The 24,260-nt window shown below is 44.3% G+C and overlaps 1 protein-coding gene across 1 annotated transcript; it reads right to left on the reverse strand.

Moving 5' to 3' along the window:
- Positions 1–4,180: 4,180 nt before the first annotated feature.
- On the reverse strand, positions 4,181–23,291 carry LOC134454504 (sodium- and chloride-dependent GABA transporter 2-like). Its single transcript, XM_063205555.1, has 14 exons — positions 23,091–23,291; positions 22,480–22,614; positions 21,024–21,164; positions 20,651–20,738; positions 20,059–20,191; positions 16,862–16,996; positions 16,310–16,413; positions 15,485–15,609; positions 14,528–14,640; positions 13,977–14,117; positions 13,209–13,311; positions 6,262–6,362; positions 5,564–5,734; positions 4,181–5,017 (listed from the first exon to the last, which is right to left on the reverse strand). Exons 1-14 carry the CDS (start codon positions 23,230–23,232, stop codon positions 4,850–4,852), a joined length of 1,800 nt encoding a protein of 599 aa, XP_063061625.1. The 5' UTR covers positions 23,233–23,291; the 3' UTR covers positions 4,181–4,849.
- Positions 23,292–24,260: the final 969 nt, after the last annotated feature.

A 24,260-nucleotide genomic window follows, 5' to 3' on the forward strand; every position in this document is an offset into this window, starting at 1 on the left:
AAAGCATTATTTATAACGAAATCATTGTACATTCAGAATGTTCCACAGGTCTAACAGTGGTAAATGAGAGAGTGTGATTTTATTTACCGATTTTGTTTTTTTCAGTTGAAGTGATACTGTGTCTGAGGAGGATGAAAGCTTGTTGGATTGGAGCTGGTTTGTTTTTTCTGGTGAAAGAAGTATCCTTTTTTTGTCTGGTGTGTTTTCATGTGGATTTTTTTCCCTTTTTACACACACACACACACACACACACACACACACACACACACACACACACACACACACACACACACACACACACACACACACACACAATAGACGCACATTCCCACATGAGAAACACAATAAACCTCTGCTTGATGTTTTCAACAGCGGCACACTTTGTTTTGTTTTGTTCCTTGTGACATTCACATCTAGTTCTTGGTGTGTCTCTTTTGTTCTTCCCGCCCCCAGTGATGATATAACCATGGTTCACATGAAGTTGGGCGAAAATGCAGGAATGAGAACCAGGCTCGTGATGATACTCCTTCCCAGGGCCGCTGACAGCATTCACTGGGCCCAGGACAAAGTCACCTGAAAGGGCCCCCTACCCAATACATACAATGTAATGGGGACCCAATTCTGGGGCCCCTATCTCCCTGGGCCCGGGACAACATACCCCCTGTCTGCGGGCCTGCTCCTTCCCATCATGAGTTCCACGCGCTCACTCCGTCTGGAGAAGTTCAAGAGGTGCTTTGGTGCATCCTGTATATGGCTCCAACTTCCTTTGATACTAATCATGAAATTGAAATCGTGTGATACATCAACCTGTCTCCAAGGAGACCGGATGCGGTTGTCATGGAACGAGGACAGGGCGAACATTTCCCTTTTCAGCTAGATGGCATGGTGTACTGCTCACTCTCTGCACTTCAGAGACACTTTAAATGTCTATGTATAGCTTTCATGGTCTTAATATTTACAGATTTTACACAGACGATGATGGATTTTTCTTCAGAACAATTCTATTGAATGCTTGTATTTGTAGAAGTACATTATGCCTGATTTTATTTTTTACAAACCTCTAATGGCTCTTAAACCAGTATTAAAATGCATGATTAAGTACCAGCAAACTACACCTAAATGTAGGCCTACTTAATTATCTGTAGGGTCTTTTTTCCTCTCAATATATTGTTTATGGTCCGAGATCATATATATAGCCTAATGCAAGTTGGCTTTTGCAATGCCCAGACACATACGTACATAGACAAGTGATGAGAAAAACAAAAAACTATTATGAAGCGATAATTTGGGAACGTTGGAAATTTCTGTTTCTGGAAACAGATTGCAACATTAACAGATGGATAACAAGCCATAAATAAAATCCTACTCCTGCAAGACAGGCAACACGACAGGCATGACATTTACTGAAGGCCCAAGGTTCTATTTCCGGGTCAAAGGTGAATATTCTGCTAGGCAACACAGCTATATGCGGCTCTTTAGTGAAGACAATGGGTCTTTCTCAAAACCTAGGACAGTGCACTTCCAAGTGTATCAGCGTAATTAGTCACGCCCAGTGATTGGATACTCTTTGGTGAACTCTACGGAATATCCAATCACTGGGTGTGACTAATTAGGCTGATACACTTGGAAGTGCACTGTCCTAAGTTTTGAGAAGGGCCCGTCAGCCTGAGAGCTCGGAATGCAAGGCTGCATCATTTCATATGTCACAAATGGTGGGAGTTTGACATTCAGAGACAAAATCCTCTTCCAATACAGTGTAAGAGAGATAAAAGATCAGAGGTATCCAATTCTGAGTAACTCTCTGAGCCACGTTTGATCTAAATAATTTTGACAAACTCTACAGTACATCGTTGAGTAGACACTTTTTTCAATTTAAAAGTGTATGTGACCGTGTTTCTACTTCTGAATTCAGAAGTGATATGTCTCTGTTTGCTATGCTGTTTCCCTGGTCACCTCACTTGTGCTGGGCCTTCATTACATTCTATGTTTTAACTCTGGGTTCCTTTCAGATGGTTTTGTCCTGGGCCTTCCCAAAGCTATCAGTGGCCCTGATGGTACTCGGAGAGTGAAAATCTAAACCATGTCAGGTGGTTTTCACCCACTAGTTCTGCCTAGTTGTAACTGCAATTCCTCAAAGGTTCTGTCAGTAGCAACAAATGAATCAACAAGCAAAAGGAACATGAATCAACAGGAACATTTCTCTTGACCCTGGTCTTCACCAGGGCTACCGACAGCTTTTGCTGGGCCCAGGACAAAATCATCTGAAAGGGCCCACTATCCAATGCATACAATGTAATGGGGACCCAATTCTGGGCCCCCTATCTCCCTGGGCCCGGGACAACATACCCCTTTGTCCCCACGCCACTTGTCTGCGGGCCTGGTCCTCACTGCACAGCACGGGGTGTGCCCATCATGAGTTTCGTCACTATGTGGACGTTTGAGAGCCGTAGTACGGGGGATATATATAGTCAGCAGCACAGCAGAACAAAATGTTCCCTGCATGAACAGGGTGACTGGTTTAGTTTGACACAAAAAGAGGTAGTATAAGATAAGCGTACCTTTCCATTTCAAAATCAAATTGTCATGGCCATGTAAGTGAATGACAATCAAGTAGGTAGCAGGCTTCACTCACACAGGTTTCTTGATAACTTTTAAGGGTGCTGTCCCAAATGAATACTTAGAATCAAAGAAAAGGGGGGCGCACCTTGCATCAATTTTTTTCTTTATTTTTTTGTGCACAGTGTGCAATGTAAGTGGATGAAAAATGAGACAAGGTCGCACCATGCATAGGTTTCTTTATCGTTACACAGACGTGTGTGCGCCGAAACGCGTCTGTGTAATAATGGTGCGATTTTTCAGTTTTACAATAGTTTGGTCAGCACTCTTAAAAGAAGAAAAACTTGTTGGTTGAAGCCTGCTCCAACCTTTATGAATGTAAATCCCGCGCGCACACACACACACACACACACACACACACACACTGGAGGTGAGATGAGCACACTATATTTTTGATTCTGTGATTGAGGTCATGACAGATGACAGTAGATGACAGTGCTGGATCGCACTTAGAGTGAGCGGAGCTGAACAGCAGAGAGGAAGTGCAGAGGGAGGGAGGGAGCCGCAGATGGTGTTTGGGAGGCACGTGTAGGCATGTGAGTGTTGGGAAAAAATATGTAAATATAATATAAAATGATGTGGAGATGTCTGATTAATGCCAACCGAAATCTATTTATGTGATTGTTGTTTACACCTTGCTCTGATAGACCAGAGAGAGAGAGAGAGAGAGAGAGAGAGAGAGAGAGAGAGAGAGAGAGAGAGAGAGAGAGAGAGAGTTATGTGCATGTGTCTCCACAAGATCTACCTTAACCAGTCACCTCTAGCAATATTCCTTCCTTCCCAAAACGTATCAATTCCGTAAAAACATATCAAAACAGGTTGTCCAGGAACCACACTAAAGCCTTCGCAGAAAACCCAGCCCAGACGTGAAGTAGAAAGAGTATTTTGGACAATAGCTTACATATGGCAATGCCAAGCTAGGTCCAGCCTTGCTCTGTGTAAGGCAGGGGTGGGGAACATTTTTCATTCGAGGGGCCATTTTAAATTCCTCTAAGGGCCGCATAAGTCCTCCAAGGGCCGTACAATGAACACAATCCAGGATTTCCACCTGCGCTTTAGGCCTATATTGAAGGCGGCCACCTTTACAACAGACGCCACTTTCTCTAGGTCCCCTGAAATATAACTTAATTGTATTGCAAATGTAATTTCTAAGTTTCCTTTTCAAAACGTGTCATATGTCATGTGAAGCTGCATAACATCAAAATTATATCAGGGGCCGGATAGGACGGCCTCAAGGGCCATAAACGTCCCTCGAGACGTAGGTGCCCCACCCCTGGTGTAAGGTCACCACAGCGGGGCCCAGTCCGTGCCCACCAACCACAACTGTGGTAGGCCTAGTTGAATTCAACCCCCAGGATTTTCAAACGCAATATTGTGAATAATACAGCATAGTCTCAAACTAGAAGCATTTTAAAATGCACGTAAACTAATTTAGACTTATCTCATTGTCACTCTGCATTTTGTTGTCAGTTAATTCAAATATACGTATATATATACACATATATTTATACAAAACTGAAGGGAAACAAATACAGACACAATTAATCATATTCTTTTTAAAAAACCCTGTCTGTACAATAAATCACAAGTTACCATCAGGTCCTAAAATAAAAAAACAAAGACATCATTCAGAGAACATACAGTATACTAAGCCAGTGTGCTGTACATACAGTGCTGAGGTATCTACTGTCTCGCCATGTAGCCAAGGAAAGGCTGTCTAGGGGAGGTAGCTTAAGAATAGAGGCGGAAGATGGCGTGATTCACCCGAAGACATCTCTTTGTTTACTCTAGTGAGAATAGGCTACAGTGCAACAACATGACAGAGGCTGGGACACTCAGGCTGTCTGCTGATATTGTGCTCAACTGTTCTGCACATGTTGCTGTCTTACAGTACGTCACAACACTCACATCACAGGCATGAGCTGCATGAGTCACGGCAAGGGAGTCATACTATTGCCACCTGGTGGTGAGAATTGTTTATGTCCTGTAATAAATTACTCCGCTACACCACTCAAACACAAAGTAGACAGGCAAAACATTTTCTTAATTCTTCACTGCACACAAATTCACAATTTTCACAGAACTTCCAGCACCATGAGTGCATAATCATCTACATCATGGTTTACATAAATCACTACACTATTTCATACAAAAGTTAAAAAAAAAAAAAAAAAACTTGTCAGACAGTGTTGGGCGGAATCTTAGATATTTGGTTGTTCTCAATGAGAGCCCATTATAACGAATGTAAAACCATCAGTTGCTCTACTGCTGTTTGGTGGTTTCCAGTGACGACCGAATGTTTCCCATCGGTGTCACCAGTGAGGTTCTGGAACTCTGGCTTTTGCTTCTGCTTCCGGGTCAAGGCCAGGTCATCAGCAGGGGTGCACAGGTGGAGCAAGCGCTGTAGACATAAACAACAAAGTAATTCAGCAGCTTCAGTCAACATGCTGTCAGTAGTCAGTACTAACTATAATGGCAAATAATGTACATTGCTATTTGCACCGTCCGTGTAAATAGTCCGTATTGCTATTTGCACCCGGGTGTGAATAGCCATTGTTGCTATTTGCACTCAGGTGTGAATAGCCATTGTTGCCATTTGCAGTGCACCCACGTATGAATAGCCATTGTTGCTACTTGCAGCAGGGTGTAAATAGTCTTTGTTGCTATTTGCACCTGTGTGTAAATAGTCTTTGTTGATATTTGCATCCAGGTGTAAATAGTCATTATTGTTATTTGCACTCGGGTGTATATAGCAATAATTAGCAAGTCCTTATTCTTAAACATGACGGTATCCATGTTCGTCATTTATTTGCTTTGTCAGTGCATTGCTTCACCTCTCTGGGAGTGCCCTTCCCAGGGACCATTGATCAGTGTCTCTCTCCAGTTTCCCCCTTAGTTCAGCACCGTGGTCATTTATTTGCTTTGACAGTGCATTGCTTCACCGTACCTCTCTGAGAGTGCCCTTGCCGGTCACCAGGCGGAAGAGTGCCAGGCCCGGGATGAGGATGACGGAGGAGAAGGAGATCATCCAGCCCAGCACGTAGGCCCAGGTCGGGTACACGTACCAGCGGTTGAAGGTCAGGGGCTGGTACTCTATGATAGAGCATATGAAGGAGATCTGAGAGAGAGAGAGAGAGAGAGAGAGAGAGAGAGAGAGAGAGAGAGAGAGAGGTGAAGAGTTCATGAAATCTTAAAGGTCTGAGGATTCCAATAAGACCAAGCCGTTGATGGTAGGTCAGTGTGTGTGTGTGTGTGTGTGTGTGTGTGTGTGTGTGTGTGTGTGTGTGTGTGTGTGTGTGTGTGTGTGTGTGTCTCTAGAGCCCCCTGGTGGCGCTCAGCAGTGGAGCTCGCGAAGCTGTGTGGAACTACAGGTCGGGCAAGAGCCAGGCAACAATATTGCAACAAATGAGGATGGACGTAAAGTTGTATTATTCTGTTCATGGTGAGTTTTTGACTCCTATATATTTTAGTTGCATCTGAATGTGATTTAGATTTCCGCTTATGTCCAAGAAGTAGTGTAGAGTGGAGTAACTTTGTTGATCCCCAAGGAAATGAAAGTGTCCAGTAGCACACCAATACACAAATGATTATAAACATCCCCAGTTGTTGACCAGCTGTGTGTTTGAAGCCTGTGTATGTACTCACCAGGGATGCGATGGGTGTGAGGTATTTCCAACACACCCTGAAGATGGGGCTGGGCCTAACTCCAGTCATGTCCTCCGCTATGTCATACAGATTATCAGTCCCTGCCAATAGCAAGAGGAAGTTGTATAACATAACATAGGTGAATCAGGCATAAATGTTCTGAAAAAAATGTTTACTTTTAAGCCTAGCGAGCTAAACCCCAACAGCAAAATGCCCCCGGAAGCAAATTCAATTTGCTGCCACTAGGGGCGTCTAGATTCTCTGAGTGGAGGTATGTCTGAGTGGCGGTATGGAGGTATGTCTGAATGCCTCCCAGGGCTCTCCCATACTGGTATGGTGGTATGGTGGTATGGTGGTATGTCTGAGTAGAGGTATGTCTGAATGGATGTATGTCTGAATGGCGATATGTCTGAATGGAGGTATGTCTGAGTGGTGGTATGTCTGAATGGAGGTATGTCTGAATGGCGATATGTCTGAATGGAGGTATGTCTGAATGGAGGTATGTCTGAGTGGTGGTATGTCTGAATGGCGGTATATCTGAATAAATCAGGGGTGTCAAACATACGGCCCGCGAGGCGCATCCGGCCCGCCACAGGGTTCCATCTGGCCCGGATGTANAAATAAAAAAAAAAGTTTTTTTTTTTTTTTTTTTAAAGTTTTTTTTTTTTTTTCCAATGAAATAACCGAAATGCGCAATTACGCCCCTCGGAGCAAAATCGAGACCTGCATGACATTAACCCAATGGTCCCTCTGTTATACTATATATATGTAATAAAGTGCACATCACACTTCTATTATAATTGGTGATTTTTTACTGTAACAGGCATTTTTTTTTTAATCTCGCCAAAATTAACTAAGCTATGCGTTAGGCTAGTTATGTTTTTTTTTTTTTTAAATCATGGTTATTTTATTCAACTATTTCCAAAACACATAAACACTATAGGCCTACATAGGCCTACTTAACATAATAAGCATATTATATACACTTTTTAATTATTTTTTTAACTTCTGCTTTATATTTACCTCTGAAAACAGTGAATCACATCACTCAAGCCACACAACAGACCTTTAACATAGCCTACAACCAAACACACAGCCAAACACTACAAAACCTCACATCTGTACACTCCAAGGAAGGAGAAGAGATGAGAGGAGAGAGGAGGAGAGAGGAGGAAAGGAGAGATCAACACACACGCACACACACGCACACGCACGCAATAATGGGTATGTCTGTGTGTTTATGTAGCCTATATGCTGCTATAGACACCTTCATTTCCTCCAGGAGCTCTTCTCTACCATGCGCAACAAAATGACAAGAAGCACGCTATGTTTAACTATCACGGAAATGTTCGCGTCCTTTCCATAGCGTCGCCGTTGGCAGTGTTTTGGTTATTGATTTTTTTGTTTTTCACGTAGCCTACTTGCACGGTTATGCAAGGTCTGCTCTTCTTTCCGATGGAGTGGGCTTTCCAACTTACGTTGCGCCAGGACTTAAAGCATTTCAGAAGACAACTGACAGCTACGCGCACACTACTCTGACAGATAGTTATCATCCTCTGCCCTTGTCGCAATTTCTTTCCACAACCACTCCTTTTTAAAAACGTCACTACTATTACTGTTATTATTACTAGTAGGCCTATTCGCCCAACACAGAATCTTGCTCTAACCACCACCACAAAACATACAAAACAGAAATAGGCATATTCCGCGTCATGTCATTAAAACTCTTCGGTCAGGTCCTCGCAGCTTAAAAAGGCAGCCTGTTAGAGAAAAAGGTTCTATGTCGGTGAGTGCTAATAGTAACAGTAGGCCTAATAGTGACGTTAAAAGTGGTGGAGCGAAAGCGACAGAAGCAGAGGAGGAGAGTTGCCTGTCAAAATAATGTGAGCGTAGCCGACAGTAGGCTGGTCGTCTGAAATGTTTTCTGTCGTGGCGCGCGCAACAGCAGCATGGAGTAGCCGCTGCCAGAGCTGCTTCGGAAAGCCCACGGTGGGAGGCTACGTCATGACGGTAGTGTTTATGGGTAATGTAGGAAATCTCGCCGTATCGTTGTCATTCAAGCAGCGGTTTGCCGTTCATAATTTACTGTACTCGGGCGCTACTAGCCAAATTGGCGGGTAGGTAATTTTTTCTACTAGCCAAAATGAATTTTCACCTGTGTTTGGCGTGTTGGCGTGTGTTAATTTAGAGCCCTGATTACATTACATTACATTACATTGCATTTGGCAGACGCTTTATAACCAAAGCGACTTTCAGAAGAGGACATAATCAAGCCAACATCACAAGCAAATACAAAGTGCACAGGAGATATACAGAACAACAAGTGCAATTACGATACGATACGATACGATACGATGATACTTTATTGTCAGTTTGCACTGAAATTCAGTTTGCATCCCTGAGCAACACTCGTTAAGACGAAACAGAATACAGAAAACAGAAAAACATAGGCCTACACAATAACATCACATCACAAGACTATTGCACAGCTGACAAAACAAAAGACACAGGCCTATGTACAGGTAAACATACATACATACATATATTACATACACCCACACATAACTTGAAGATAATACCACCATGAAGTAATAAATACTATGTAGTCTTACAACTGATTTAGCAAAAGAATAGATTGATGTATGAAAGCATGTTTAAGTCTGTTGCGGTTGAAGCGGGGAACTCTGAAACGCCTACTTGAGGGTAATGGCTGATATTCTTGGTAGAGAGTGTGTGTGATATCTGTAGAGATGCATGTGGCCAGTCTGAGCATACTTTTATTATGGGCTTCCTGGAATAGGTTTGCTATGGGCAGCCCAATGATCTTAGAGCAGATTTTAATTTGCCGTTGGAGTTTTGCTTTATCTTTTACAGAGAGGCTATTATACCAAGCTGTACTGCAGTAAAGCATGACGCTCTGGATCACAGATGTAAAAAATAAGAAAATGATTTGGGCACTAGCACCAAAGGATCTTAATCTTCACAGGAAGTATACGCGTTGCTGTATTTTCTTACAGGTGAAATCAATGTGGTCAGTCCAAGTCAGATTTTGGTCGATCATAACACCCAGATATTTATAGGATGGGACTTGGCTGATGTCAGAGTCATGGATTTTTACGGGAGGTAGTTGGAGCTTGGGCGGTTTACCAAAAATTATCTCCTCTGTCTTTACTGTGTTAATAATGAGGTAGTTGTTATCACACCAATCAATTAACCAGTCCACATTGCCTTGGTACAGGGTGTGGTCCTCAGGTTGTGTGAAGAGGGTCACTAGAGTAGAGTCATCTGAATATTTGAGAAGATATTGATTTGGAACATTGGTGATACAGTCAGAAGTATACAGGGTGAACAACCTGGGGGAGCTTATGCAACCCTGGGGAACTCCAACATTGGTGGTAATGGGAGAAGATAGTGTGTCATTTACCTTGACCAGCTGTACCCTGTTTGTGAGAAAAGAAAAATACCAGTAAATAATGTATGGATTTATCTGAAACTTAATCATTTTGGACAAGAGTAGGTTAGGCTGAATGGTGTTAAATGCAGAAGAAAAATCAAGGAAGAGAGCCCTGGCATAGGTGGGGTTCGTTTTTTTCTTTTTTTTAATAAGGAGGAAATAACGAGAACACACACACACAAACACACACTCACAAACTAAACTAAACTAAACATCATGTCAGGATTCTGAGCAAGGCCAGTTCAATCATTAGTCTAGTAGATTCTCTCGAAAGAGGAATGTCTTTAGTTGTTTCTTGAAGGCTGCAAGAGAGGTGCTTAGTCTTGCTGCTTCTGGGAGACTGTTCCACCACTTGGGAACCACAACGGAGAACAATCTTGACTGGGAGTACCTAGAGCGACTGGATGGCAGAGCCAGACGGCTTGTGCTGGATGAGCGCAGATCTCTTCCAGTAACATAAGGTGTTAGTAGGTCCTTCAGATAAGCTGGGGCCGTTCCTGTGATGGTTTTGTAGGCAAGGGTCAATGCCTTGTGCTTGATCCGGGCGGCGATCGGTAACCAGTGCAACTCAATAAATAGAGGAGTAACATGGGTCCTTTTGGGTTGATTGAATATCAACCGTGTCGCCGCATTCTGGATCATCTGCAGGGGCTTTAGCGCACAAGCAGGTAGACCTGTCATGAGTGAGTTGCAGTAGTCAACGCGGGACAGGACCGTGGCCTGGACCAGTCGTTGTGTAGAATATTGTGTCAGCACAGGTCTGATATTCCGTACGTTGGACATCTGGATTCGACAGGTCCGGGTGACCGAGTTGATGTAGCTGGAGCATGACAGCTCATCATCAATCATGACGCCAAGGTTTTTGGCGACTTTGTTTGGGGTCACGATGGTGGAGCCTATCTTGAAGTTGATGTTGTGACTGAGCGACTCTTGTCTTGGCCAGGTTCAGCTGTAGGTGGTGGTCCTTCATCCATGTTGACAAGTCGGTGAGGCAGGCAGAGATGCGTTCCGAAACCGTGGTGTCCTCTGGACGGAACGACAGGTACATCTGGGTGTCATCAGCATAGCAGTGGTAGGAGAACCCATGTGTTTGAATGACACGTCCCAGGGAGGACGTGTATATTGCAAACAGAAGGGGTCCCAGCACTGATCCTTGGGGTACGCCTGTGGAGATTTAGACATTCAACTAGCCAGCTGCCCCCCGACACACAAGAGTGGTAACCAGCTCGACCTGATCATGACTAAGGACTGCCAAGCGGACAACATCAAGGTAACACCAATGCATGTTTCAGACCACTTTTTCCTCCATTTCACCACCTCCCTACCCGACCCTACACCCACCCCCCCTCCCTTGGTCACATATAGGCGGAATCTACGCAACCTGTCACGCACTAGCTTTGCATCAGTGGTGGCAGATGCCTTGCCCTCAGCAACCGTGCTCTCCTCACTCGATGTTGACACTGCTACAGATTCGCTCAGCTCCACACTGACCTCCTGCCTCGACAACCTCTGCCCACTAGTCACTAAACCTGCAAGACCTTCACAACCGCGACCATGGCTGACAGAGACCATCCGAGCTCTACGTACCACCCTCAGAGCGGCAGAAAGGAAATGGCGCAAAACCCGCAACCCATCTGACCTCGAAAAACTTAGATCTCTACTAGCCTCCTTCTCCGCCTCTGTAACAGCTGCCAAGACAACCTACTACAACGACAAGATCAGCAACACTACAGACCCACGTAAGTTGTTTTCTACATTCAAGTCACTGCTCAACCCTCCCCCCCTCCTGCACCCATAGACCTTAACCCGGACAACTTTGCCACCTTCTTCACGGAAAAGACGGCAAATATTAGCAAGCAATTCTGTGAACCACCCTCCCGCCCAGAAGACACCCCCCTGGAAAACACGGCGACTCCTGCAACACTTCATGAATTCACTCTGCTCTCTGAAGAAGACGTTTCCAGACTCATCACAAGAAGCCGTCCCACTACCTGCCTACTAGACCCAGTGCCCACGAACCTTCTTCAATACATTGCCCAAACAGTGGTCCCAGCAATCACATCCATCATGAACTCCTCACTCTCCTCCGGCACTGTCCCCTCCGCCTTCAAACAAGCAAGGGTGACACCACTACTGAAGAAGCCTACACTGAACCCTGCTCATGTCGAAAACTACAGACCTGTCTCACTGCTTCCCTTCCTATCCAAGACACTAGAAAGGGCAGTTGCAAACTCAATTCAACACACTTAAAACGTTGTTTTTTTTGCAATGATGTTACTAATGCGGCCCGCTTGAGGTCCACATGGGTTGTATGCGGCCCCCGGATCAAAATGAGTTTCACACCCCTGGTCTAAATGGAAGCGTGTCTGAGTGGTGGTGTGTCTGAATGGATGTATATGTGAATGGAGGTATGTCTGAGTGGTGGTATGTCTGAATGCTGATATGTCTGAATGGCGGTATGTCTGAGTAGAGGTATGTCTGAATGGAGATATGTCTGAATGGCGGTATGTCTGAATGGCGGTATGTCTGAATGGCGGTATGTCTGAGTGGTGGTATGTCTGAATGGAGGTATGTCTGAATGTATGTATGTCTGAATGGCGGTATGTCTGAGTAGAGGTATGTCTGAATGGCGGTATGTCTGAATGACAGTATGTCTGAATGGTGGTATGTCTGAATGGAGGTATGTCTGAATGGATGTATGTCTGAATGGATGTATGTCTGAATGGTGGTATGTCTGAATGGATGTATGTCTTAATGGAGGTATGTCTGAGTGGTGGTATGTCTGAATGGCGGTATGTCTGAATTAGGGGTTTGTACGGTTCACAAAATTCATGGTTCGGTTCATATCACGGTGTCAAGGTCACGGTTTTCGGTTCTCTACGGTTCTTTTTTTTAGTTCATGATAAATGATGCACTGGGAATATTAAACAATATTTATATAACACAGTATATAAATAGCAGTTATAAAGTGATGTATAGGCTTATAATAGGCTTATTGTATAGGCTCATAATGTGAAAATGGTGTGATTTTAATTGTGTCATCCTCTGATTGGTCTTATACGCAAATGTTTTAATCAGAGAGACTGGATAAGATACTCCTAGAATGTCTGTTTTACATATTTTTCTGGGCAGTACATGAATTGCGGTTTGCGACGGATGGCACGATTCGGTTCGGTATGTGTGTGAATTGTACTGTTTCGGTTTTCGGTGCGGTTTGTGCCATCCCTAATCTGAATGGAGGTATGTCTGAATGGCGATATGTCTGAATGGAGGTATGTCTGAATGGAGGTATGTCTGAATGGAGGTATGTCTGAATGGCGGTATGTCTGAATGGCGGTATGTCTGAATAGTGGTTGTGCCCCAGGGCAAGCAGGGCCCAGGGCTCTCCCATAGTGGTATTGGGGGGCTTACTATGTCTGGCCATAGAGGTGCCCTATCTGTGCTTTGCCCTGGGGCCCCTGTGTGCAGTTGTTCTGCCACTGCCTGTACTCACCAAACACCCATCCCATTGCCAAGGAGAGGAAGACAGCCAGGAACAGCAGGCAGGTGCCATTACAGGCATAGTAATCAAATATCTGGAAGACGTACATTCCTCCCTGAGGAAAGCAGCAGAGAGAGAATTAAGTGTATCATTATCATATATACTATACCAGATACTATACCATAGATTACGAGAGATAATATTTTGAAATGGACACCAAGAGTACAGTAGAGCAATGTAAACCCCAGACAGACAGTAGGAGCCACAGATTTGGCACAACGTGTTCTTGACTGAACCATTCAAGTTCAAGTTCAAGTTCATTATAGCCTAATCAACAGTATAACGTACAGTTGCTAGGAATGTCTTTGGTTTGCTCGTACATTCAACAACACATATACATATACTGTATGTATAAGGCACTGCACTGTCATGCCGGGGACCCGGGTTCGATTCCTGGCCAACAGGTAATTTCCCGATCTTCCCACATCTCTCTCCCACTCACTTCCTGTCCACCATCTCACACATCCTGTCACATAACGGTTTAAAAACTTCCTTCCCCCCCAAAAAAAGATCAGGCATTACCATGGCGCTAACGGTAGGTAACTCATCTACTACGTACGTGGCTGACCCGCGTTCGATTCTGACCTGGGTCCTTTGCTGACCCTTCCCCGTCTCTCTCTCCCAACTCGCTTAATGTCAACATCATCACTGTCCTATCGAACAAAGGCAACAAAAGCCCCTAAAAAAAGATCAGACATTGTATACTGTGAAGCCCCTGACCTCAGTGACCATGAGGACGCCGGCGGAGAAGCAGACGAGGCAGTAGATGAGCAGGAGGAGCTCCCGCCGCCCCCCCGGCCTCCTCAGCAGCCCGGGCAGCAGGTCCGTTACCGACGTCATCACCACCTCCATCATCACAAACTACAGCACACAGACAAATACACACACGGCTGTTCATGTGTGAGCCTCTTTATATGTCGCAGTCAGACAGTGTGTGTGTGTGTGTGTGTCTGTGACTGTGACTGTGTGTGTGTGTGTGTGTGTGTGTGTGTGTGTGTGTGTGTGTGTGTGTGTGTGTGTGTGTGTGTGTGTGTGTGTGTGTGTGTGTGTGTGTGCGCGCGCGTGCATGCCTGCATGCGTATGTGTGTGTCTGTGCTTACACCTCGATTGTCACACTTATTATCACCTGTGTACACAGAGTGTGTGTCCGTGCGTGCGTGCGTGTGTGTGTGCGTGCGTCCATGTGTGTGTGTGTGTGTGTGTGTGTGTGTGTGTGTGTGTGTGTGTGTGCGTTCGTTCGTGTGTGTGTGTGCGTGCGTGTGTTTCGTCACCTGTGTGTCCAGTCCCAGTAGGATGATCATGATGAAGAAGCAGACGGCCCACAGTTGGGGAAACGGCATCATGGCTACGGCCTGGGGGTAGGCAATGAAGGCCAGCCCAGGACCTGACACACACACACACACATATATACACACACGCGCACGCACACGCACACACACACATACACACACAAACACACACACACACCCACACACACACACAGCCCAACCTTAATATCTTTGTGGGGCCCTCCCATTGACTTCCATTCATATAAATCCTAACAATAGCTAAAAAATGCTGAACCAACCAAAGCAAGTAATAACCTTAACTCAGTGAGCACATGTTTTTACACTTTTACTTTTACCAGTAACAACAAAACTCTTTCTCTGTGATTATGATCATGATCATTTTTGTTATTGTAATATAAAACACAGCAGGTGGCTGTGGACATAAAGTCAAGCAGGTTGATCTGTAATATTTAGCCTAGTGTCTCTCCACAGGGGCATTACAGTCACCCAGGGGACGTTCGGGAGGTCTAGGGAGGCATTCAGAAGGATACAGCTGAGAGAGGCAGTGCCTAGTTGCCATTGGGGCACAATAGTCCATTTAATTTTTCGATACTAAGGGGGGCATTGTCAAGCTTATGATGAGGTCAAGGGGGCATTGGGAGGCTTGTGATGAGGCCGAGGGGGCATTTGTTCAACAAAGATTGAGAAACATTCTCTTCATCTACCCCCCTCCTTTTTAAAAAAATATTTTTGGTCTTTTTTTACTTTATTTGATAGGACAGTGAGAGATGGACAGGAAGTGAATTGAGAGAGAGACGGGGAGGGAATCGACCCCGGGTCAGTCGCATTGTAGGTGAGTGCCCTACCAGTTGGCAACGGCAAAGCCCATCTACCTTCTTCAATCGATCAGACGTGTGTAGGTGTCTTTATGTAACGTGTTATGTGTGGTACGGTACGCACCTGACTCTGCCACCACCTCTATGGGGACGTTCTGCTCGTGGGCCATGAAGCCTAGCATGGAGAAGACAGCGAAGCCGGCCACCATGCTGGTACAGCTGTTCAGCACACACAGCCACAGGCAGTCCCTATTGCACCAACACATGGGGTTTCCCCCATAATTGTTTATTGAATTTAAAGGGACACTGTGCAGGAAATGGTCAAAAAAGGTACTGCAACTATGCTGCTCATTGAAACTGGACTGCCTATTGCCAAATTTGATCTTTACATGAACGTTTACTAAGTAATAAACAAATATTTTCTAGTATGGTCCAAGTAGAGTCATTTTTGCAGCTAAAAATGGCTATTTTTGGAAATTCAAAATGGCGGACCATGGAGAAGATCCCCCTTTTCATGTATGAAAAGTGCAATTTTTCCAGTCATAATGAATACTTAAAATTTGATGCTGGTGGTAAGTATTCATGAAAAAGCTAACATTAGTGAATGGGCAGTATGAATTCTGGAAATAAACAACTAAAAATCTCACACAGTGTCCCTTTAAACACAACACAACATTCCATTGTGTCTGTTCAAGGGGTTGAAAAATACATTATTTTTCAATCGTTCCGTTCTGAACGGTTCAGGTAGGCCTTTGTTTAACGTTTTCGTTCTTGAATTCGTTCCGCCACAAAAATATCGTTCCTGAACCGTTCGTTCTGGTTTTCGGTTTTCGTTCCTTGAACCAGTTCGAAGCCCTGGTTCAAACTATACACTTGCTCACCTGTTATATATATATATATATATATATATATATATATATATTATATATATAACTATATTCTTGCTCACCTGTTGCAGTTGTTGTTGTACGGATTGTAACTCCCCAGAACAGTTAGTGTGCCGACTCCCAAACTGAAGGAGAAGAAGATCTGGGAGACAGCCTCCATCCACACCTGCACAGTCACAGTTATGATATGTTAACAAAGGGGATAAGTGTGGAAACATGTGATGTGATGTGACATGATATGATGTGATATGGTATGATATGATATGATATGATATGATATGATATGATATGATATGATATGATGAGGCAAGATATATATGATATGATATGATATGATGTGATATGATATGATATATGTGATATATCATATCATAAATCATATCGTATCGTATCATATCATATCATATCATATCATATCATATCATATATCATATCTCTTGCTACATCATATCATATCATATCACATCGTATCATAGCGTATCATATATCATATCTTATCATATCATATATTTTGCCTCATCATATCATATAATATCATATATCATTTCATATTATATGACGTGACCTGATAAGATCAGAGATGTGTGGATATCTGCTCAGCTCTCAGCTCTCACCTGTGGTTGCAGCAGCTTGGCGGGCTCTGGGTAGAGGTAGTAGAGGACACCCTGCCGGGCACCAGGCAGAGTCAAGCCTCGCACGAGAAGTACCAGCAGCATCACATAGGGGAACGTAGCAGTGAAGTAGACCACCTAGATGGACAGGATGGGTGGGTGAGAGTAGTTGAGGTGATGGGATATTGGTGAGGCGATTGTGGGATGGAAAAAGTTCAGGGGGTTGGGTATTGGTGGGGAAGTAGGAAAAGTGAGGGGGTAGGGTATATACATGGGTTCTAATTTTTTGTTTTCTCCTGACTGTGCGAAACTAGCTGCGCTCAACTCAACCTCTGATTGTTTCAAACCGCTGTCGGTCAAAAAATTAGCTCACATGGTTGGCTGTCAGTGTTTTGCCCCTCCTCACAACACCGTGTTTATAAACAAAACAAAAAACCCATGTCTAAGGATTTGAGGTAGTTGTGGAATGGAAGGGGTGGGATGGGAGTTTATGGAATGTGTGTGTTGGGTGGTATAGAACAGAAGTGTTTGGGTATAAGTAAGGTAGTTGTGGTGGGATGAAATGTGGGTGGTTGTGGGATAGTAGCAGGTTGAGGGGTATGTGGTACACAGAGGAGGTGACTATGGAATGAAAAGAGTTAAAATGGTCACGCAAATGAACTCTTTCTTGACACGCCCTGATGAAGACCCTGTGTGGTTGAAACCGGTTGGCGTTTTTAGTTATGTACCCCAGTTAAAATAAAGGGTTTTTAAATTACTAAACACCATACTACTCCTTGTCTCTATGCAAGAGTCGCCTGAAGTAGGCCCAACGGCCAACAAGTTTTGAAGAATGGACTTTGTCGTTGAACTTCAAGAGCACCAGCATCGGAGTATACTGTCTAACAAAGAAGAGCGCTCAGCATCTCTCCCTTATAGGAGTTAAAATGGTATTGCTAAGGTGGTTGAGGAATGAAAGGGTTGAAGTGCGAGGAGGAGGTTTAGAGGTGCCAACAAGCGCAGTGGGCGAGGGGGGTGTTGAGAGACAAACAAAACCGCAAAACAAATGAGACATGTGACATGAAAAATGTGCGTAAGGTGAGGATCTGACGAAATGTGAGGATCTGACGACAAGCTCACTCTATATTGGACTCTGTGATTGAGGTCAGGAAATGATGAGAGGGCATGACACACGGCAATGCTGGATCACACTTATAGCAGAGCAGCAGGGAGTAGAGGGAGACACTAATGAGATGGAGAAGGCCAGGGGAGACATGTCGAGGTGAGCTGCCAACAGGCTATTAACATAGCCAACACCCTTACCCCAGTGTTTCTCAAGGGGGGCTCTACGTCCCCCCAGGCGGCATTAAGGAAGGCTAGAGTTGAGAAGGGTAAAATGGAGAAGGCAGGTGCTGAGTTGCCATTGGGGAGCATTAGAGTATTTAATTTCTTAATATTAAGGGGGGGCGATGGCAGGCTTGTGATAAGGTCAAGGAGGGCGAGACTTATGATGAGCTTAAGGGGATGTTTGTTCAAACAAGTCCAACAGGCGGACAACGATGCGTCCACTTGTTGCTTATCACGATCCGGCAGTAGAAGAAAAGCACAAATATGAAGAGAGTGACGCGAAAAATGGCGGTGAAGGTCGTGTTTTGGCCGATTTAAAGAATGTGTTTCAGACAAGTCGATGGAGCAACAGACTGACGGACGGACATACCCTCTTATAGAGATGCTAGGACGCATCTAAAAAGGTTGAGAACCACTGCCTTACCCTAACCTCTGTTGCTACTGCTGTGCATTGTAAAGGTTTGGTAGCTAGGCTCAATGGGTAGCTGAGTGCTGAATGAACGTTTGGGAGAGAGCAAGAATATCTGTTTGAGAGGACTTTGTTTTCTCCCCTTGTATGAATAAGGGGCCAGTCATCTTTGAAATACTACACCAGAAACACATACATATGAGCAGCCTCTTCACTACTCAGAGAGAGAGAGAGAGAGAGAGAGAGAGAGAGAGAGAGAGAGAGAGTGTGTGTGTGTGTGTGTGTGTGTGTGTGTGTGTGTGTGTGTGTGTGTGTGTGTGTGTGTGTGTGTGTGTGTGTGTGTGTGTGTGTGTGTGTGTGTGTGTGTGTGTTTGTGTGTGTGTGTATTGTGCGTCATTTTATAACATCTTTTTTTGCCATCCAGACATCCGGAACCACTCACATGCCTACACGTGCCTCCCAAACACCATCTGCGCCTCCCTCCCTCCCTCTGCACTTCCTCTCTGCTGTGCTGTTCTGCTCACTCTATGTGCGATCCAGCACTGGCATCTACTGTCATGACCTTCATCACATATATAAATAATTCCAATCAAATATAGAGGCGTCTCAACAGGGCTGATTCATAACACGTGTCTGTGTGTGTGTGTGAGTGTGTGTGTGTGTGTGTGTGTGTGTGTGTGTGTGTGTGTGCGCGCGTGCGTGTGTGTGTGTGTGTGCGTGTGTGTGCGCTGTGTGTGTGTGTGTGTGTGTGTGAGTGAGTGTGTGATGAGGGCGCACATTCACTGCCTGTGTAAGTGTGTGTGGTTGCGTAGGCTCTACGTACACCTGTTTGCACAAATGTTTAGTGGGCGGATGTGAGAGACTGTTTATGATCTGTGTCAGGCAATGAATGGATCAATTCATGGTCCTCAAACTGGGGATAAGGACCCCTGGTGGGGTGTGGGGGTCAAATAGACACTTCAAAGGGGTCGCGGACAGAAAGGATTGTTTGCACAAAAAGTTTGAATGCGCCATTGATTAGTGGAAGTATTTATCTGAATGCTTAATACAAGTAGGCTATTTGCTTTTCCTTTGATTTTTAAATAAAAACTTAAGAAATATTATTTGTGACAAAAAATGTTGAAATATTGGGGTGTCTATCATCACCCTATTTGCATAGTTAGGCCTTAGGCTACGTGTGGTGTATTAACGTGACAGTGCTCAGGTGTACGAATCTAATGTTGACTGCATGTGATGCACTAACGTCTCCCTATCGTAACAATTACTACGCTTACATGAGACATTTAATTCTGAATTAGCTCAGTGTAATTCTGAATGAAGCTTAATTCCGCTTTGAAAATGTCATGTAAACACTTCTTCATTCGGAATTAAATGAAAGATCAAAGGAAATTCGAATTCGGAATTATTCATTCAGAATTAAAACCGCCATGTAAACGTATATAGCAAGTACGACATGGCACCTCACCTTCCCAGTAGACTTGACCCCCTTCCAGACGCAGAAATAGCAGGCGACCCACACGGCGATGAGGCAGAGCAGGATCTCCCACCTCACACTGCCCACCTCCTCTATCCCCGAGGAGATGGCCAACACCCGACGCCTGCACAGCAGAGAGGGGAGAGGAGCTGCACATTTCTTTTTTTTTTCTTTTTTAAATGTATTTTTTATGGGCTTTTATGCCTTTATTTGACAGGACAGTTGAAAATGGTGACAGGAAGCGAATGGGAAGGGAGAGACGGGGGAGGATCGGGAAATTACCCTGGCCGGACTCAAACCGGGGTCCCCGAGGGTGGGCATGCAATCCCAAATGTGGGGGGCTTAGCGCGTTGCGCTGGCTATGTGTGTGCGTGTGTGTGTGTGTGTGTGTATGTGTGTGTGTGTGTCTGTGTGTCTGTGTCTGTGTGTGTGTGCGTGTCTGTGTCTGTGTGTGTGTGTGTGCGTGTTTCTGTGTGTGTGTGTGTGTGTGTGTGTGTGTGTGTGTGTGTGTGTGTGTGTGTGTGTGTGTGTGTGTGTGTGTGTGTGTGTGTGTGTGTGTGTGTGTGTGAGGGTGCACACTCACTCCCAGAACTCTATGGCTGCTGAGGTAGAGTTGCTTTGCTCAGTCCAATTGAATGTCTTGTTGTTTCCAGTGATGTCAACACAGTTTTCTATAACAGAGTAGAAATCATATGGTCTTTCAATCCTTTAAAATTGATGGCTAAACAAAATCAACAACCCCACCCCCTCCCCCCATAAAATGGCCCGTAACTTGGACAGAATACCACTTCACTTGAAGGTGAATTCAATCCTTTCTTGAGGATTTCTAAGGAACACCCAGTAATATTTTGAGGTGCAAGTGTGTGGAGAGGGTATACCTACACAATTTAAATGCAAACTATTACAAATGATCACATGCTAAGTATATTTTCCTGAGTCCTATTGACATACTGTACCTGTGTTCCAGGCGTTGTCACAGTTGGCCCAGGGTAGCTCAGCACTGAACGAGAAGCACAGGTACAGCAGTGCCCACGCCAGGATCACAATGTAGCACATACAGCTGTAGAACAGGATCAGCTGTCCAGCATAGCCAATACCTAATCAGTAAACAGGCAATACATTATCGCAACAGTCAAACAACTGCTATGGGATTGATGACAGTAGAGTAGCCCCATAATGCACACTGACCGTTCCACCAGTGAAATGCTGTAATAGTCATTGAAAAGTTAACTACCATAGTACTACACTCCTATGACATACAGTAGTATATGTATATCTAGTATTTAGTAATGTACTATGACTTGGTCATTGCCTTTCTGGTAACAGCAAATTTATAACCCTGTGTCTTACTGGGTTAAAGGAATACTAAATAGTTCTCAGTCATGTACAGCTACTTCGTATGCAAGTTAGTCAGTTATATGTTATACGCCAGTATACCAGGTTGATCCATGACTCTGGAGATCTGTCCATCAGTTAGAAAAACGATTTGTTTTTTGGATGACTTGCACGCAACAAGTCTGTTAATTTTTTTTCTTTTCTTCCCTACATGTTCAATGTTGTTGCAAAGTTAATGTCCAGTCTCAAGTCAGTTTTGGCACAAAAAAATGCTGTTGCTGCCTTATGTCCTACAGTCCTGCTACAGCTGCCGCAGTCCTGCCTAGAGAGGGATTTAATCTGGGTTTCTAGCTACCATCTGTTTACATATTAATCACAAAGTTATCTTCCACACGTCGCGATCTTCTGTCTTGTTGGTGCGTTTCTGATGCAATCAAGTTTTGTATTTTGCTTATATTGTATGAATAAAAGGAAAAGAAGAAAGTAAAACTAAGTGTGATCTATTCCCTAATTACATATTAATCAACAATATGCTTTCCCTCAACACATGTCGTCTGTGAACTGTGAACTGTATGTGTGTCATCTGTGTTATTTTTTTCCTCTCCGGTTGACCGGCAAGAACAACTGTCACCCACCTGAATAATTTTCCTTCATTTGAAAGGCACTGCTGACGTTTTCTTGTTTAGCTCATTTGACTGACTGACTGACTGACTGACTGACTGGGCCCTGTTTACATGGCTACTTTTAATTGAAATAAAATAATTAAAAAGGGAAAAGAATATCTTGCGTGCGTCTCTGTGTGCAGGGGCGCCGCTAAAAATGTTGGGCCCCATGACCAATTCAAATTTTAGTCCCCCAAAATAACAAATTATGTCATCAACATCCTTCCAGGGGGCCTGTCAGGGTTGCCGGGCCCTTAGAATCTGTACTGTAACACCTCCCCGCCCCTCGCGACACCCTTGTCTGTGTGCGTGCTTGCGTCCGTGTGCGTGTGCGTGTGCATGCGTGTGTGTGTGTGTGTGTGTGTGTGTGTGTGTGTGTGTGTGTGTGTGTGTGTGTGTGTGTGTGTGTGTGTACCCTCTCCCAGGGGGCAGAGCTTGTGCCAGGTGGTGATGGCTCCCTCCTGGGTGTACTGGCCCATCACCGTCTCCAGCAGGAACAGGGGCACCCCACACGTCACCACAAACACCAGGTACGGCACCAGGAAGGCACCTGGAGAGAACGCATGAAGAAATTAGTAAATAAGTTGTGCCAGGCTCAAGCAAACCCAGTTTAAACCACCATCAATCCCATTTTTTGTTTACTATTGCAATGCATAGGATTATATTTTGCCAGGGGAAAAAAAACATTTTCACTTTGATTTGAAGGAAATCTGATCACTTTTGATGTCGATGACCATTGACCTTGAACTGATTTTGCACATAAGACAGTGGTAGCATCTAGGAGTCATTATCCATCTTGTCAACAGTTTTAGTGCACATCATACCATTTCAGACAGAATTCGGGTGATTTTTTAAAAACCAAAACAAATGATTTCGACTTGTGACAATTAACCTTGAACGTGACCCTTGACCTTGACCCCTGAACCAGCTTTGCAACAAAAAAAACCCCCAGAGTAATCGCCTTTCCCATTACCCCACCTTTAAAAAAAAAACTTGCCAGGAGAATAACTCTTGTTTAAGTCTTACCTCCTCCGTTCTTGTAGCACAGGTATGGGAACCTCCATACATTCCCGAGCCCGACCACATTCCCTGCCACGGCCAGAAGGTACTCGGCTTTACCGGCCCAGTGACCACGCTCCTCCAGCTGAACGTCTTTCTTTTGAGTCATCTTCTCAGAGTGGATATAGCCCCTCTCTCCTCGCCCTCATTCAGCCAATTCATAACATCTGGTCCGACCGGGACTTGGTGTCAAAGAAGTGGAGGTCAACAATCTACTGTTTCTTTGTTGACCGTGAAATCCCAGACTTCTAAATGCTTTTTGAATCTAACAATATCATCAAATAAAAAAGAAAATAAAAATAATGCACCTTGCTGCAACTGCTCTGTGCTGCCTGGATATTTCCGACTGGTCGCAAACCTTGACTGGCAGTGGACAGCGGAGTTCTGTCTGTAACAGTTGAACCTCATGAGGCACATCTTTGTGTTACTTATTGACTCGAAGAACAACCTTCAAACAAAACAAAAAAAGTTTTTTTTTTCTGAATGATACACCATGTTGTAAACCTTCAATAGGGCTCATTCTCTGTGAAAATTTAGTCATCAGCGCCCTGATGAAAATAATGGCTTGTTCTAATTTCATTGCTTGATTAGACTATGTGGCACATTTTCCAATGCACATTTTAAACCAGCCAGCCATCTAATGAATTGCACATTTCTTTGTATTGTGTCTGCAGTAGTGACCTATTAATTTCTATGGTTAAACATTGTGATATCCCAGTGAGCCTGTAGAGTTAGCTACTGTTTTTGGTTGAGTTATTCTGTGTGACACCGATTCTGTTCCTCTGATTTTTCAAGGTCAAGGGGTTGCTCCAAGGGACCAAAATCTTACTGTAGGCTATATTTCTTAGTAGGTCTAACTGCTGCTGGTGATAAATCCAGAAAAAGCCCATCAGTATTTTACTATAACCACGGGAACCACAGTAGGCCTACAGTATTTGGAATACCACAATAGGATGTTTGGAAAGCTGAAGATTTTGATAGGCCCAGCATGTAATAGGCCACACCCAATATTCGTGGAAAAAAAACTAATGTGGCAATAGGCAGTAGGCCTACCGTGTCAATGAGCTGCAGAGTAGCAATACCTACTCTGTCCACAATCCTACACTCTGCAAGTTAAAACTGAAAGTGAAACTGAAG

This window comes from Engraulis encrasicolus, chromosome 8, assembly GCF_034702125.1.
Source record: "Engraulis encrasicolus isolate BLACKSEA-1 chromosome 8, IST_EnEncr_1.0, whole genome shotgun sequence".
Lineage (NCBI taxonomy): Eukaryota > Metazoa > Chordata > Actinopteri > Clupeiformes > Engraulidae > Engraulis > Engraulis encrasicolus.

What these genes read in the sequence shown, in the direction of transcription:
- LOC134454504 (XM_063205555.1), bottom strand. Translation starts at nt 23,232, where the DNA reads ATGACTCAAAAGAAAGACGTTCAGCTGGAGGAGCGTGGTCACTGGGCC. An exon ending in CCAAGCTGCTGCAACCACAG is followed by an intron (nt 16,414 to 16,861) that starts GTGAGAGCTGAG and finishes GTGACTGTGCAG; the next exon opens with GTGTGGATGGAGGCTGTCTC. An exon ending in AGAGGTGGTGGCAGAGTCAG is followed by an intron (nt 14,641 to 15,484) that starts GTGCGTACCGTA and finishes TGTGTGTGTCAG; the next exon opens with GTCCTGGGCTGGCCTTCATT.